Source organism: Gracilinanus agilis, chromosome 4 (assembly GCF_016433145.1).
Source record: "Gracilinanus agilis isolate LMUSP501 chromosome 4, AgileGrace, whole genome shotgun sequence".
NCBI lineage: Eukaryota > Metazoa > Chordata > Mammalia > Didelphimorphia > Didelphidae > Gracilinanus > Gracilinanus agilis.
In genome coordinates this window covers 488259153-488276334 of record NC_058133.1, presented here as the reverse complement: position 1 = coordinate 488276334, position 17182 = coordinate 488259153, and the positions used below count along the sequence as shown (strand labels likewise).

The window sequence follows — 17182 nt, the reverse complement described above, 5'->3', positions numbered from 1 at the left end:
CCCAATGCCATTCCCAATGCCCCCTACCTTTGCACTGGGAAGAACACGAATTGGGGAAAGAAAGAAGAGGTAAGGTTTGACTAGGAAGAAGCTCACATCTCATATTTTATATATATTTTATGTATTTAGATATATATATTTTATACTTACTATTTTAATGATTTTTGCTTAATAGGTACTATATTCCTTTATTTCTCTTCCACTAAAGGATGGAAAATGCTTTTAACATCCTTTAGGTTTGGAATTCTATGTAGGGCAGATTTTTAATTACTACCTATGTGACCCTGGGTAACTCACTAACCTCCCTGGGCCTCAGTTTCTTCATTGGTATAACAAGGGGATTGGACTAAGGTCCCTCCAAATCTATGATCCTAATATCTCCATTTCCCAGCATTTCTGAATTTTTTCTACAGTGAAGAAGAATGTATTTGTTGCTATTTCCCCCTATTTGTCTTATCTCATGCCTACTTTCTTCAAGGCAAAGCTTTCATTTTATTTTTTTTGTAACAATTTCTCGGTGATGACAGACAGTACTTTGGACTTAAATCTGGAACAAGCTTGTGAAACAAAACTCCGGTTGTATGCTTGTGGGCTGGGATGACTCAGCTGGACTGTTTTCTGTTGAATAAAAAGCAATTATAGGTAACCTATCGTGGTGACCAGAGCACTGGGTTCAAAATCAAGAGAATTTAGGTGCTTTTTCTAACACAGGGGCCAGGATAGTGTAGCAAAACACATGCTGGATTGGGGAATAAAAGACCTGGCTCTGTCACTTACTCTTGTTCACTTGTGTGATCTTGGACATTATTTAACCTCTATCGACCTCAACATGACTTTCTTCACACATTAAATAAGAAGGTTGGACTAGATGGGCTCTAAGGTCCTTTTCAGGTTTAAATCTATGACCCTACGAGTCCATATATCTTTGTATGCCGGCTCTGTGACCTTGGCCAAATTACTTAACCTTTGAGCGAGCCAGGCATTTTCTCTTTACACTACAAATTTCAGGAGCAACTAGGTAGCTCAATGGATGGACCAGGCCTGGCGTTGGGAGGTCAGAGGTTCAAATCTGGCTTTAGATGCTTCCTAGCCGTGTGACCCTGGGCAAGTCACTTAAGTCTGATTGCCTATGCCTTGCCACTTTTCTGCCTTAGGATTGATATTAAGAGAGAAAGTAAGGGTTTAAAAAATGCCTATAAATTTTTGAGTTTTGACCGATCTGCCTTGATAGAGGGAAGAATTCCCCCTACAAATGGAATCCCAGGGTTTATTTAAAAAAAAAAAAAAAAAGAAAAAAGAAAAACAAAGGCCCACTGGTATATGATCATGTTACATCTGAAATGTGGAAACTTTTTTTTTTATTATTTGTAGATATTACTGATATTACTAAAGATGGCCTGGAAGAAGAACAGACTAATAGAAAGCTTTGGGTCACTCCTCTTAGTGATTGTACTTCTGCCAGGTGCATTAATGAGTAAGTTAAAGCCTTTTTTAAGCCTTTTTTTTTTAAATGGATGCCTTTCAGTTTTTATATGTCACCTCTCAAAGGACCTTCCTTTGTCACAAAGAAAAATAGTTGACTAGCTGATGCAGAAACCACATCTGATAGCCTATACAATACTCAGTTTACCTACTTACAGGAGAGAATCAGTTCTCTGGAAAAAATACAACCGGTCATAGACTTATGAGGAATTAGGTTGCCTCATAATGTATTTATCATTTGTGTAATTTTAGCCATCCCTAACTGGGGGCCTGTAGCTATTATGATTGTATTACTAACTTCTCATCTTATAAAACTATACAAAACAACATAGAAGGGGACCACTGTGAACCTAAGGGCCACATATTGCCTCTAGACTAGAAAGGGGACTAATTGTTATAATAGGATAAAATCTGATTAAATTTCCAGAGAGAAAAGAAGGTAGTTTTGAAAGAGAAGTGACCATAGAAAAGATGAGACCCTATACTACTCACCAGGGAGGAGATAAGAAAGTCTTAGGATGAATTCAATTCTACTCCTCTCCAGAAGGGGAGAAGAAATGGAAAGCATTGACTATAAGATGGCCAAGGTAGGATAAATTCATAGCAATGTCATTGCCGAACCAGAGAGTAAGATCAAGTTTGGATGCTGACTCTGCTCTTACTCTTGTGGGAATCTTGGGCAAGCTATTTATAGCTCTCTGCCTAATTTCCTAATCTGTAAAATGTTTGGGTTGAACTAGCCTCACAATGGTGTCAAAATCAAATGGACTAGAGACAGGAGGTCCTAGGTTCAAATCTGGCCTCAGACACTTCCCAGCTGTGTGACCCTGGACAAGTCACTTGACCGCCATTGCCTACCCTTACCACTCTTCTGCCTTGGAGCCAATACACAGTATTGACTCCAAGATGGAAGGTAAGGGTTTAAAAAAAAAACAAATGGAAAAGAGATCACTAAACCATATGTAAGAATTCCTCCAGGCTGAACATTGACTTGGAAAACCACATATTAACATTATCTATGTTCTATTTAACTTTTATTTATTTTTAAAAATATTTCCTGATAGCATTTTAATTTGGATATTTGATACCTCTGAATTAATCCTGAAGATCTCTTTCTTGATCATTTTTCTGTGTGTGTCTCTATATTTCCAGATGTCATCCTAACTGTGAACAACAACCCTGAAAACTTTGTCCTACCCGCCACAGTTAACTCTTCAAAGTCTCTGATATGTGCAGTTCAGAATCACAGTCAAGGGGAAGAGTTACTCTGGTACCGGGAAAATGGGAGAGTAGACCTGAGAGATGGAAACAAAATCAACTCTAGTGCCATCTGTATCTCCATCAGTGAGGATGACAATGGGGTCACCTTCACCTGCAAGTTGCAACGGGACCAATCCATGAGCATCTCTGTGATTCTGAATGTCACTTGTGAGTGGAGGGTCCAGGAGCCCTAAACTTAATCACAGTTAGTCAAAAAGTATTTATTAAACACCTACTACAGTGTCAGGCACTGGGATAGGTGCTGGGGACACAAAGACAAAAATGAAACAGTTCCTGTCTTCAGAAAGCTTATGTTCTCTGGGAGGGAGAGACAACAATGCATACATTTGAAGTAGAAACACAATATTTAGATGCCAAATGAATGCAAAGTGGTTTTGGAAGGGAAGGCACTAGTAGCCAGGGAGGATGAAATCAGGGAAGGCTTCTTGAATAAGGTGGCACTTGATATGAGTTGTGATGGAAGCCATCGATTCCAAAAGGCAGAGGTGAAGGGGGAGTATATCATAGGAAGAGGCACATCCAGGTCAAAGGCACAGGTGGGAGAGGAGTGTATAGAATAGCAAACAGACCAATATGCTGGATGGCAAAGTGCATGGAGGGAAGTGATATATAAGACTGGAAAGGTAGAGAGGAGCCATGTTGTGACTAGATTTTAAATGCCAAGGAGGGTTGTTTTTATATTTGATTGTTGAGTCAATAGGAGGGCAGTTAGATGGCCCAGTGGATAGAGCCCTGGGTTTGGAGTTAGTAGGACCTGAGTTCAAATTCAACCTCAGATATTATCTGTGTGTATTTCTAACCAAGTCATTTAATTCTGTTTGCCTCAGTTTCCTCTTCTTTAAAATGAGCTAGGAAAGGAAACAGCCAACCACTTGACTTTCTTTGCCAGGAAAATTCCAAAGAGTCAATCACAATTGAAAATAACTCAACGACAAATTATTTTCAAATTAGATGATATTCGGTGCCTTTCCTGGTTTTACTTTTTTTCTTGCGCTTCACTGAAGGCTCCCCCAACTTCTTCTCAGGTATCAAGTATACCCCTCCCTGCCCTCTGGCTATCTAGAATCCTATCCATCCAATCCTGATCTCCTGACTGGTAGAACCCCATGCTTTGGAATTCCCTCTTCACCCTTCCCTCAATCAAGACCTAGTTCAGTTAGCTAAAATGGTTCTGATGAATTAATTCAGGATGAGGTGCTAACAGGATCAGAGATCTAAAGCTGGAAGGGACCTTAGAAGTTAACAAGTACAATCCTTTCACTTTACTGATAAGGAAACTGAGGTCCAGAGAGCTTAAGTGATACAAGAGAAAGAAAGAAGGAAGGAAGGAAGGAAGGAAGGAAGGAAGGAAGGAAGGAAGGAAGGAAGGAAGGAAGGAAGGAAGGAAGGAAGGAAGGAACTAAAAATATGTAGTAGAGCCTTTCACAATAAACCTTTGGAACACAACAAAATAGGACATTTGGGAAATATCTGCCTTTTCCCAGCAATATTCCACACATCCAAAAAATATATATGTAACATTTCTGTTAGGATGAACAAAATTGAAACACATTCAGCAGTACTCTGAAATGCCAAGTTTTCAAAGAAGCTATTCATAGCACAGCCAGTCCTCCATTATTCCTGGGGTAATTATCCATCGTATACTCTTTCCCCCTCTTTTTTGCTTTTCAAATGTACAGTTCTGCTTTTTGGCCATTCTATTGCTAGTTTGTGCCTCTATCATATGTTGGAAGTGGCAGAGAAATGAAGGGGAAATTCAAATCAGCTAGTTCTGCTTGTTGAAACTCTTGTGACTAGAAGTAGTGATTTAGAGCAGGAAGGGACCTCCCAGGCCATCTAGTCCAACTTCCTCATTTGGAAAGTGAGGCAACAGGGGTGTTAAACAACTTGCCCCAAATCTCATAGGTAGGAATAATCAGAGTCAGGATTTGAGCCCATTTCCTCTGGCTTTAAAGTCTTTCCACTGTACACTACTGGGGAAAAAAAAATAGAATCGTTTAGTAGTATAAGGCTAAAGTATAATGTCTATTTTAGCCTTAAACCTGGGGCAAGGTATAATATAAAGTAGGCAAAGATCCTAGGTATAGAGCTACAAGAGATTTGGGGAATATTTCAGTCCAATTACTTCATTTTTTAGATTAGGAAACTAAGGTCCAGAAAGGGGAATGGAATTGAGCACAATAGAATGAAGTAATTTCGATTCCTTAAAGATGGTTGTTGTTCCTTTTTTGGGGGGGTCTTTGCATTTCCCAAGGGACTGTCTCTTAAATAAATGTTGTGGAATTGAATTAATTTACAGGGTAGCAAGTAGAATCATAAATTTAGACCTGGAAGGGCCCTTTGTTATTTTCATTCTGCCATTTTAGGTGTGTCCACATCTCTGTGACCTTATTTGGGGTTTTCTTGGCAAAGATACTGGAAGGGCCCTTAAACATCATCTAATCTAAGTCTCATCTTTTATAGATGAGGAAATTGAGGGAGGTCAGTGGCATATCCACATTCACACAGATAGTAAATGATAGTAATAGAATTTGAAGATAGCTTCTTCAGTGTCTAAAACCAGTATTCTTTATGTAGCACCAATCTAGCAAGATGAAATTTAAAACAGTAGGATCTCATTTTAGGTAAACTCAACACACATAAGTTCAGATACATGTGGCTGCCAATCAAAAAATAATAAAGGGAGAAAAATACATAAAAAATTTTAATTATATCCTCAATCCCTGCCATTTCTCCAAGTAGAATAAAGTCTTAACAGCAAGCAGTTCACCCATTCATGCTCATTCTAGTTCTGAGAAGCATTAGCATGAGTCATTTCATTGCTTTGCACCAAACATTAGCTCCCCTATCAGTCTTTATCTGGAATTTTCTTTTGTAACAAGCCATTCCCACACCAGGGCAGTGCTTCTCTTTGTTTCATTAACTTTAGTTTTTATCAGTGGCCCCAAAGTACAAGAGTAATGAGTGATGCTGGTAGTTCTGATAAGCCTAAAAAAATTGTAAGGTACCTAAGTATGTTTGTATAAGAAATACTTATTTAATAGTGGGGTTCACTATCACGAGTGGTTTTCAACTTGGCAAAGAATCTTAGAATATATTGGTCATGTCAAATGAGGTCCTACTGTATAGATAATGTAAAGACTTATACTTGGGTTGAAAAAAATTAGCTTCACAAGTACAAGATGGGTCACTAGTGCTGGACAATCTCATCTAAAAAGATTTGAGGGTTTTAAATTGTAGGCTACAAGATTAATTGTAGACAATCTTAATTGGATTTAATTGGATTTTAGACAACTTTAAGTTGTGGGTTGTTTTTTGAGAAATTGTAGGCAAGATTAAAGTGAGCAAAAAATGGAATGGATATAACAGCCAACATATAACAGGATATAACAACAGAAATGGATAAAAATCTTAGGCTGCATCAAGAGAGGCCTAATATCTAGAACAAAGCCTAAATGGTTTCTGAGATCCCTTCCTACTTTAGATGCTATGATGATATTGGAAAACCCTCCTGCAAACTTCCAGGAACAAATGGAATAATTCTCTGGGGAACGGGAGAGTTTGGGTCCATCTCATTCATCCCTGGAAGTTTGCAACAGAGGCTACCTTGTAGCTCTATGTTCTTATAATCTTCATACACCAAATGCAGCACTCTTTTCACTTTGCAGGGAGGCAAATTTAAGTTTGTATGTAGGGAAAAACATCCAAATAACTAAAGCACATGAGAAATCCAGTGGATTGCTTTGGTGCTCAATGGAGGTCTTTGATCCAAGGGTAAATGGCCTCTTGGTGGGTATGTTGAACACAGAGGGAATTCTCATTCAGATGAGATGGCTTCTAACTCTCCATCTCTTTGAGAACAATCTGATTCATAGGATGGTGATAACTTTGCAGGGTCAACAATATTCTATTATAGGTTTAAGCAAGACCTTGGTCATCCACTAACTAAACCCAATTGACTGTACCGTGCAGATGGTCCTACTCTGAGTGGGAAAGATGTCCAAACAGCCGAGGAAGGAAGCAATGTGAAATTAGACTGTAATGTGAAGTCCAACCCCTCGGCTGAAATGACGTGGTACAAAAACAGCGATGCCCTGAATCTGGAGAAAAACCATCACCAGATATATCAGACAAGTGAGCTGTTCCAGCTGTCCATCTCCAAAGTCCAGAAATCTGACAATGGGACATATAGCTGCCAAGCAAAATATCTTGAGCAAACGAGAACCAAGGATTTCCACTTGATCATTGAAGGTAATTAATGGGCCAAAGAAAGAGATTAAAGACTTTCCTAGATAGAAGGCTAAACAGTGTCCTATCTATGGTAGGTACTTGTAAGGATGATGAAGATAGAGGTCCTGCTACTCCCTAGGAATTAAATTCTGAAGTATAGGGAAAAAAGCACCCAAACTTGGAAACAATGAAACCGGGTCCAAATTTTGTACCTGTCATTTAATAGCTGATATAATGGAAAGAGTACCAAACATGAAGTCAGAAGGCTCAGGTTTAAATTCTGGTGCTGCTACTTATTACCTGTTATAGTAGAAAAGCACACAGGCTTAGGGGCAGCTAGGTGTCTCAATGAAGGAAGTAGAGGCCTGGAGTTGGGAGGACATAGATTCAAATCTGGCCTCAGACACTTCCTAACTGTGTGGCCCTAGGCAAGTCATTAAATCCCAGTTGCCTAAACTTGCCGACTCTTCTATCTTAGAATTGATACTAAGACAGAAGGTAAGGGTTTAAATAAAAGAAAGAAGGAAGAGAAAAGAATGAAAAGAAGAATGAAAGAGCATTGGCTTTGAAGGGCTTGGGTTCAGATCTTGCCTCTGACAATGTGGCCTTGGGCAAATTATTTAACTTCCTGGAGCCTCAGTTTTTTCATCTGCAAAAGGAGGAGGTTGGATTAAATGGAACCTAAAGTTCCTTCTATCTCTAAATCCTATGAACCGGTGTGACTTTAAACAAGTCCCTTGAACCTCAGTTTCTTCATCTGTAAAATTAGGTGGTTGAACTAGCTAGTGCCAAGATCTCTTCCAGATTTAACCTGATGATCCCATGAGCTAAAACATATATCTAGCCAAAGATATCTGGCACTAAAGACCATAGTCATTTTTCTAAAGAAAAAACATCCTTTGTTTCTAGCTTTCCTTTAGCCAAAGGCTCTCTTCTAAGTGGAATTAGTGCAGGAGGATAAATATGTGCCTCAAACTCTAGTGAGAACATTCCCTTGAATTACTTTAGACAATAAAGGAAGTAGCCACTGGAATTTTCAGGTCCAAGGTCACTGAGCAAAGGGAGAAACAGGAAGTAAGGGGGGAGGGAATTGTGATGCAGGAGAAAGAACATTTGATTTGTAATAAGAGGACCTTGACTCCATCATTTACTCTCTGGTAACCTTGAGTAAGATACTTCACTTTTCTGCAACTCAGTTTCATTCTCTACGAAATGAAGGCATTGGATGTGAAGTTGTCTCCAGGTCAGAATCTATGATCCTAGGAAAAGGCAAACAAACAAAAAGAAGGAATTAGAATAGATGATGTCTTTCGGTCCCTTCCAAATCTGACCTTGGATTACTCTTGGATTGTGAACCATGAGGGTATCCAGAGTGTCCTAGTTAAACTGCTCCTCAATGAGCTTGGCTTGCCCAGGTTTATGACCTGACCAAAGAATCCACCTGAAGTACTAGATTGATTTTTTTCCCTTATATTTCTTGAATGAACAAAAGGAAAGGAGAGATACCAGAAACTGAAAACAATGACGCACATTTTTTCTGGTCTGGGGCTAGTGAACTACGTGCAGCCAAACAGGCCTCACCTCTTCCTTCTTTATTACAAGAACAGATATGTCATTAACTGTATACTTTGTCAGTACATGGATGGCTTTTCTGGGTCCTTTTGCTTTTGTCCATCTCTCTCCCCTCCAAAGCTAAAAGCATCCATGGAGAATTGTTGGCTTGGTCATGAGGCTTGGATCTTTTTGTCTCTCTTTGTAGCCATACAGTTTTGACCAAGTAGTATGTGGGAAGCAGAGGCCACCTGAGTGGAATTGTTCAGTGGGAAAGGAAGTGATTTCCCCTGGGGAACAAGCCTTCCAGATCTGAGCCACAAAGAAACAAGACACCCACGGGATCCACAGACAAGTAGGAAATGCCTAAGTCTGCCAGCTACCATCTTCATGTATAGTTTTTTGGTTTACAAAGGCCTCAGGATGTAACATCCTACCAAGTAATAGACTAAATCCACACTCAGAGACAGGGAAATTAGACACTGACACAATTCCTTCTGATTAAAGAACAATGATGTAGGTGTTGCTTCATGCCATGCAAAAAATATGAGGTCTATGTGTCACGTAGGTTGCCAGGCTGGCTTCCAGGTGTGTAGGATCTTGCTTTGGGTGGAGACTTGTTTTTCTTATTTCTGTGTAACCTAGTAACCACCTTTCCCTCCTCCTCAGCCCCCTTATAAACTGTCATTGTTGGATGCCCTCATAATATAAACCCCTTGTTGTAAGTGATGGGCTAGAATGCCAAGTAGTCCATAAACACCTTCCATTACACTTTATGCATTGTAGTTCCCAGAATTCAGTGTTTAATGAATGCTAGACTGGCTGACTAAATGGGCATCTTTCTTGAGCAAGACTCTTGCCCAAATATTTGGAAATTATTTTCCAAGAAACAAAGTTAAAGGGGACTCCTCCCCCCACCCCACCCCGGACCACAAACAACAGTTCTGTGTGGACAGGTATTAAATGTGAGTTTAAAAATCAGACACTCTGAAGTGATGTTATCTCATTTAAGGAGGGAAGACTTTACAAGCCTGGTCCAGCAGAGATTCTTAACAGAAACTTGAGATCCAAATTTCTAGCAGCTGGAATGACTGGGATTGGAGAGGGTGGCTAGAAATCACAGGTGGTTTTCTATTTTCTGGGCTAGTCACTTTTCCAGAAGTACCCACTTTTCTTGCCTCATATCCCTGACTGAGCTGTCCCTTCCAGGATGGGAACCTTCTACCCACCAGCAAAGAAAGGGCATTCTTCCTCCTCCCTAAACTGGACAGATCAAGAATCAGAGTCACCAACAGTATAGCTGTTCTAGAGGGCCCATCCAACCTGCCTTCCTATAAGATATAATTTTAGGAAAGGAACAGCTGAAGAATTTTGATTTTTTTATTTCAGAAAATTATCCATAGAAGGAGAGGGAGGATGGATGTAGAGCTGGAGGAACTTCAGAAACATTTAGTCATAAGGACATAGATCAGAGGAGACCTCAGGGATCACTGGATAAGAACATAAACTCATGGAGGATAAAGACTTATCTTTTGGCAAGTGTCCCTGTTGCCTAGCACAGTGCCTAAAACATACATAGTAAGGGCCTATATTGATTGATTTAATCTAACCCCATCTAAGGCCCAGAGAGGACTTGCCCAAGATCACACAGGTAAGTAAATATAGGGTGCAGGATTTATTTGAACTCTTTCCATAAAAACAAATTTAAAAAAAAAAAAAAAGGAAAATGGGTGAGAAAGAGAATGAATAACCACAAGTCAGCATGTTCTCCTGATTCTAGCCAGGAATCTACACCCATCATGTATTTCAAGGGCCTATGATTTTTGTTGCCACCAATGCTAACTGTAACCTCTCTACAATTTGTAGTCTTGATGCCTCATCATCTGGCTTCGTTCCCCACCACTTGACTGAAACAGCTCTCTCCAAGATCACCATCAATCTCTTCATTGCTTAACTCCAATGGCTTTTTCTCTGCCATGCTTTACCCTTCCTTGACCATGACCATCCCCTTCCTTCCAGATACTCTCTGACTGTCTGTGACCTCGTCCTGTCGTGGTTCTCTTCCTCCTTGACCAACCAATCCTTCTTTGTCTCTTTTGTGTGATCAAGATTTATGTCCTTCTGTCCTATTTATGGGTTTGCCCTCAGAGCTCTATCCTGGGCCCTTTTTTTGTCTCCAAGTGCTTTCATCTCAGCTCTCTTGGATTTGACCAGTATCTTCAATGCAAATGACCTCCAGATTTACATATACATCTGACATCTTTCTGCTGAGTTCTGGTCCAGCATCTCTAACTGTTTGCTGGATATTTCCATTCCTATGTCCCACAGACATCTCAAACACAACAACATATCCTAAACAGAACTCATTCTCTCTCCCACCTTAAACCCTACCTTTCTGATTTCTTTCAGATTCCTATAATTTCAATTTAGGAGAATTCTTAATTTTTTACTCTTGCTTTCCCCTCATATGCAATTAACTGCCAAGTCAATCAGTTTTACCTCCTGAGAAAATTTTGCACCCGTCCCCTTCTCTCTACTCATGATATAGCTATCCTTATTGCTTTCTGCCAGGATTGTTGTAGTGGTCTTTTTTTTTTCAACCCTTATCTTCAGTCTTAGAATCAAAACTGTGTATTGGTTCCAAGGCAGAAGAGTGGTAAGGGTAGGCAATGGGGGTTAAATGACTCACCCAGAGTCACATGGCTAGGAAGAATCTGAGGCCAGATTTAACCCAGCACCTTCCATCTCTAGGCCTGGCATTCAATCCACTGAGTCACCTAGCTGCCCCCTGCAGTTGTTTTCTAATTGGTGTTCCTACGTCCAATTTTCTTCCCTCTCCCATTTGTCCTCCAAACAGCTCCCAGAAGGATATTCTCCCAAAGCAGAGATCTGACTGTGCCACCCTCCTGCTCAAGAAGCTCCAGGGGCTCCATATTGCCTTAGGATAAAATTCAAACTGCCCTGTTTGGCATCAGGAACTCTTCATAGTCTGGTTCCAGCCTCTCCTTCCAGGCTAATTATACAGCATTCCTCCTCACATATGCTATATTCTAGTCCTATTAGCTTCCTTAGTTTTCCTCTTATGTGACATTTCTCAAGCCTCTCTGCCTTTGCACAGATGACACCCCCCCCCCCGCCACCTGCCCTGCCCATGCTTGGAATGCTCTTCCTTCTCAGCTCCATCTCTTGGAACCCCCCAGCTCCCCTTAAGGTTCAGCTCAAGAGACATTTCCATCAAGAGACCTTTTCCAATCTATAAATTGTTAGTGGTCAACTCCCCTGCCCCCAACTCCCTCCTCATGGCCAAACAAATAATTTATTTTATATATCACTTTTGTTTATGTGGGAATATTTTGTAACCCTCTTCCAGGGGACTGTAAGCTTTTTGAAGGCAAAGACTATTTCACTTCACAGAACAATGTGTGGCACATAGCTGATGTTTAATAAATGCCTGTTGATTGATTATATAGTTGCTTACAGTTCAGAGAGGCTAAATGGTTTTCCCAGGGTTACTCAGCTAGGAACTGTCAGAGGTGGGACCTCTACCCAGGTTTTTCTGACTCCTCACATATCCGTTATGTCATGTTTCTATCTGTCTGCCTTGTCTGTCTACTCTCTGTCTAACCAACTATCTATTAATCTATCCATTTATCCATCTTTTTCTATTCATCCTCTCATTCATCTATCCATCTATCTTTATCTCTCTATCCATCTCTCTACCCATATGTCTATCCACCCATCTATTCATCTATTCATCCATCTATATCTCTCGATATCTCCATTCATCTGTCTATCTCTATCCATCCATCCATTCTTCTGTCCGTCTATCTGTATCTATCCCTAGCCATTCTTCTATTCATCCATCTATCTATATAGCCATCCATTTACCTACCTACCTGCCTACCTACCTATTTATTTTTCTAATTATCTCTAGCAATGGTGGTATAGTAGGTAATAATTAGAGAACTGGCCTTGAAGTCAGGAAGACCCGAGTTCAAGGCCTGCCTCTGACTCATGCTGACTGTGCAATCTTGCACAGATCATATAAACTCTTAGGAGTTGCCTTAATGAAGAACTCTTTACACTGATGAAGTCATAGATCAAGACAAAATATATATGCACAATGCAGACATACATATTTTTTAATTTCTGGTCCTGGTGGGAAACACCCTTCCCTTATGAAGATGGACATCCTTGCCACAATTTATAAATTTTCCAAAGTTGTCTGGGATGCTAGGAGGTTGGGTGATTAACTCAAGAGTTATCCAGTCAGTACTGGAGGCAGGACCTGAACACTAGAACCCAGGACAGTCTGACTCCAAGGCCAGCTGTCTTACACTAAGATGTCATATGTTTCTCATAGACTTAAGTGGAGCTCTCCTTTGCACTAGAGGCTTCTCCTAGTGCTTTGGAGATGCAATGGGAAGAACTCTGGACTTGGAGGGAAAATACTTAGGCTCCAGTTCCAGCTCTACAACTTACTACCCAGATGCCTATGGAAGCAGTCCTTTCCCTAGCACACTTTGGTTGCACTGGTGGTTATTCCTCTTGTAAAGTATTTTTAGCAATACCTTGTTCTGAATTTAAATGGAGCAATTGGGAAAAGGGATCTTTCCCCGTAAAACATAGCAGTTTTGCAAGCTGACCTCTGAGATCCCTGCTAGACCTAGTTAGCCAGTGAATCAATAAAACAGTTGTTAAGCATTTTCTCTGTGCCAGGCACTGTGCTAAGCACTGTGGTTATAAAAAAAAAAAAAAGGGAAAAGACAGAGCCTGGCCTCAAGGCACTCACAGTTTAATAGAGGAGAAGATCTAGAATCCTATGGTCAGGGGAGGAAGGTGACTCCCCAGTTCTAGAAGAAGGCTACGCAGAAAAACATATATTGTGTCAGATCGCTCAAGGCTGGGAAGTTTTGGGGCAGCTGATCTGGAAATGGACAGTGAGTCTGTAACCTGAAAACCAGTCTAAATCTGGAAAGGCTTATCATCAGGATGGCCCTGGGATGCTAATTCTTTTAGATACAAAAGTTTCTCAAGCCATAGAAGGATCCAGTGCTTGCTGGTGGTGGGACTATCCACTCTAATTACCTTATGGGTCCTTCAAGGCATTGAAAGGCATATATATATATATAAATATATATGTATGTGTGTGTGTGTACATATGTATATATGTATGTGCTTGACTATATGATTCTAGATATTCCATGATCTTACCTTCTTGTGGTCTATATCTGAATTTTTAACAGATAAAAAATTTACAGTTCCCATTGAACCCATTATTGCTGCATCTGTGGTGGTCTTCCTCACCATAATGTTTGGAGTGATTGCAAGAAGACAAAAGCTAATGAAGGTACTTGGGAATTCTAGGATGGGGCAGTGTGCTAAAATTACCCAAAGGAAGTCAAAGAACTGTGATTGCTCAGAACTAGAAGCAATTTTCTGTTCTGTTTCCTTTCCAGAGGGAGGGGTATGGTAGAAAAAGCACTGAACTTGAAGTCGTAAGACCTGAGTTCAAGTCCCAACTCTGCCATTTATTACCTGTGGGAATCACTTTGCCTCCTAGAAAAGGCTTAAAAGCCTCTGCTTCCTCATCTGTAAAAGGAGAGGATTGGATCAGATGGCCTCCAAGGTCCCTTATAGTTCTAGTTCTAGAAGTCTATGAACTTTATTTCCCTAAAACCTTAAATGAGATGGCTGAAATTACCCTTTCCTCGAACATGCAAAAACATTTTGTTGTGTTTGCTTTTAGCTCTGCATTAAAGACCAGAGACCTCAAAGCGAAACCCCTCTGTAAGTATTTGGGGAGTGATGATTTTCCATATGCAGACCTACTTAGGGGAGATGGTAATCCAAAACTGTAACTAAGATTGGGTAATGGGGCTTTGCCTCAGGGTCCCTGTGGAGGGGAAGGGACCATTCTTCTCTGTGGCTACTTGCTTTTCCTGCATTCATAGTTCTCTTTTGTTCCTTGCCCTTGCTTCTTCCCCAGGGTCCTGTGGTCTTGCTTATCCCTGTCCCAGTTCCATACTGGTTTGCCCCTTTGCCTTCTCCTCCTAGTTGAAGATTAGGAGGGATTAGCAATCTTTACTTGAAATGATCCTTGGGTTGGGGTAGGTAATCCAGCCTCTCTTTCGAAGGGCATCACTTTCCCAAAGTGGATGGTTTCCCTTGGAAAATTGTTCAGTCTGAGAGGTTAGAAGAAGGAGGAAAGGAAAGGAAGGAGAACGTGCCTAGTCTTAGTATGAATAGAAGTGAGGTAAGACTGCCAAAGAGAGGCTAGGTTGGCAAGATGCCCAGACCCAAGCACCACCTTCAGCCGCGGGCCCTCACCTCCTTTTGAGCAGTTTCTGACTTATGAAACTGCCTTTTTATTGCTACATGGTGTCAATGACTGAGAGGGCCTGCCCCAAGGGAAGGTACCCAGGTCGAACTCCTTCACACTAGGGGTGGAAGCAAGGCTGAGATTATAAATTGCATCCTCATTGCTAAATTTCTTTCCTCTTTGGGGCCCTTGTCAGTGCTACTCTTTATAGTTGAGGAGCCAATGAGCAGAGCAGATGAATATGGCATCCTCTGAAGCCCTGGAATTTTCCCCTGTTTGTGGTGTAACAGTTTTCCATTGATAGACTTCTTGGCTTTCATGTATGCTTCTTTTTTATTTTAGGTAAAGAATCGAGCTGCCTGTCTAAAATGAGAAGAGGGCAGTACCAGGGCCTCCCTGGGTGTGGAATCTCTTGTGTATTCCTTGCTTTTATTAAAATGTGCTCTCTTTGGATGGTCAGTGATAATTGAAAAGGTGTTGTGTTAATTATTTAATGCCAATCCATTTCTTTTGGCAAATCTGAGGTGCCAGGAGAAGGATTCCAAGGAAACTAGGAAATCTTAGAATTTGGACAATACTTCTCAGGGATTAATGTGGCAATAAGCCTTCAGGAAATCCCATTTCCCACCTCTGCACCTTTGCATAAGTATCTGGAATGTATATCCCCTTCATCCCCTTTTCCTAGAATCCCTGACTCCCTTCAAAGCAGAGCTTAGGGGTCTTTCCTAATCTCCCCAATTATCAGCACCCAATTAATCTGTATATGCTTTGTATTTATTTATCTGGATACAATTATGTCCCTCCCTGTCCCCTACTCCTACCCTTGGAATATTAAGTCCTTGAAGGCAGGGAATGTTTTAGTTTTTTTAGTCTTTGCATCCTCAATTCCTACCATTGGGAACTTAATAAAGATTAGTTCAATTAAAATGAATTTCCATTTACCTTGTACGTTCTTGTACTGGGATTTTGTGTGACCTTTATTCACTCATGAGAACATAAGACTAGCATGAGATAGGACCAAAGAAAATGTCTGTTTACAATCTCCCCTCCCTCTTTTTTGCACAATTTGCAGAGCTGTGTATTAGTTATGAATCAATAAATACTTAATAGACACATTTAGACTAAAATTTCTAGATTTCCTTAAAGTTGCTTTATGGGTTTTCCCCCTTTATTCCTTGCCAAAGTACATGTACTGATCCCAATTTCTTTTCTCCTTCCACTTTGTAGGTGTATTTTTTTTTACTTCTGAAGCTACTAAGCTGCTTATTAAGCTGCCTGTTTGTGGGCTACCTCTGAATTCTGTCTTTGTATTCTCACTGCTTGATTAGCACAGTGCCTGGCACACAGTGGGTGCTTAATAGATCCTTGTTGATTGCTTGATCGGTGAAATGGCCCCTCTCCTCTAGAAGCTGCTTCTCCTACTATATCAATTTTAGGATCCTATAGAAATAGCTAGTTGTTAGCAATGAGGAAAAGGCCCTTATTGATGAGAGACAAGAGAAGAAAGGACAGAATGCACAAAATCTTAGAATTATTGTTGCTCAACAGTCAAGGCCAAATCTTCCTTCCTTCTGGTTCCCCTTTCTTCTTTAGGAATTTCAGCCAGGCAGGGAGACAGATTGTAAGACAGTCTGGCGTAGAGCTATTGTTACGGTGTTTTTTATCGTTTTCTGGGTGGCAACTGCCAATGTAGCAAAGGGAGGCCTCCAGATCAGTGGATTTTGGAGTTGAAAGAAACTTCAGAGATTCTTATTTTAGGCCAATTCTTTAATTTCACAGAGGAGGAAAATGAGGGCCAGATAAACAGTGACTTGTTGGAGGTCACATAGATGGCTAAATCCAGATTCCAGTTGAATCTATTGTACCTCAAATCCAATGGATCTTCCTCACTGGAGATCTTCATGCAAAGCTTAGGTGACCCCCTTGTCAGTTATGTGTTTTTATATGTGTGTGTATATGTATATAATATTAAATAAAATAATATAATGATATATAAAATGTTTTATATCATTAAATTCTATATATTTAATTTCATTATATATTTAATTATACACATTACATATAATAATCTATAGTACATGAGTTTCCTATATATGTGACATATTTACATATATATAGATGTATATAATACACATGTTATAGGCTTCTGTGTTATGTTTAGATATAAAATGAACTAGATGGTTAATGAGATTACATCCAATCCTGAAAAGCTTTGATTCTGTGACTCTGAGAGTTTAGCATGATGCAGAGAAGTGCCATGGATTCAGAAGAGACCTAGGTTCCAGTCATATCTCTGACATTTACTAGTTGCAGGAC

The 17182-nt window shown here is 40.2% G+C and overlaps 1 protein-coding gene across 1 annotated transcript in view; it reads left to right on the top strand.

Annotated features, from left to right (window-relative positions):
* TMIGD1 (transmembrane and immunoglobulin domain containing 1) overlaps nt 1-15781 on the top strand; it is a 23207-nt gene extending 7426 nt beyond the window's left edge. Inside the window, exons 2-7 of the mRNA XM_044676303.1 lie at nt 1372-1474; nt 2635-2910; nt 6736-7014; nt 13791-13894; nt 14294-14334; nt 15209-15781. Of these exons, the coding sequence (XP_044532238.1) occupies nt 1393-1474; nt 2635-2910; nt 6736-7014; nt 13791-13894; nt 14294-14334; nt 15209-15212 (786 nt within the window). The 5' untranslated portion in view covers nt 1372-1392 and the 3' untranslated portion in view covers nt 15213-15781. The remainder of the gene's footprint in view (nt 1-1371; nt 1475-2634; nt 2911-6735; nt 7015-13790; nt 13895-14293; nt 14335-15208) is intronic.
* The last annotated feature ends 1401 nt before the right edge of the window (nt 15782-17182 follow it).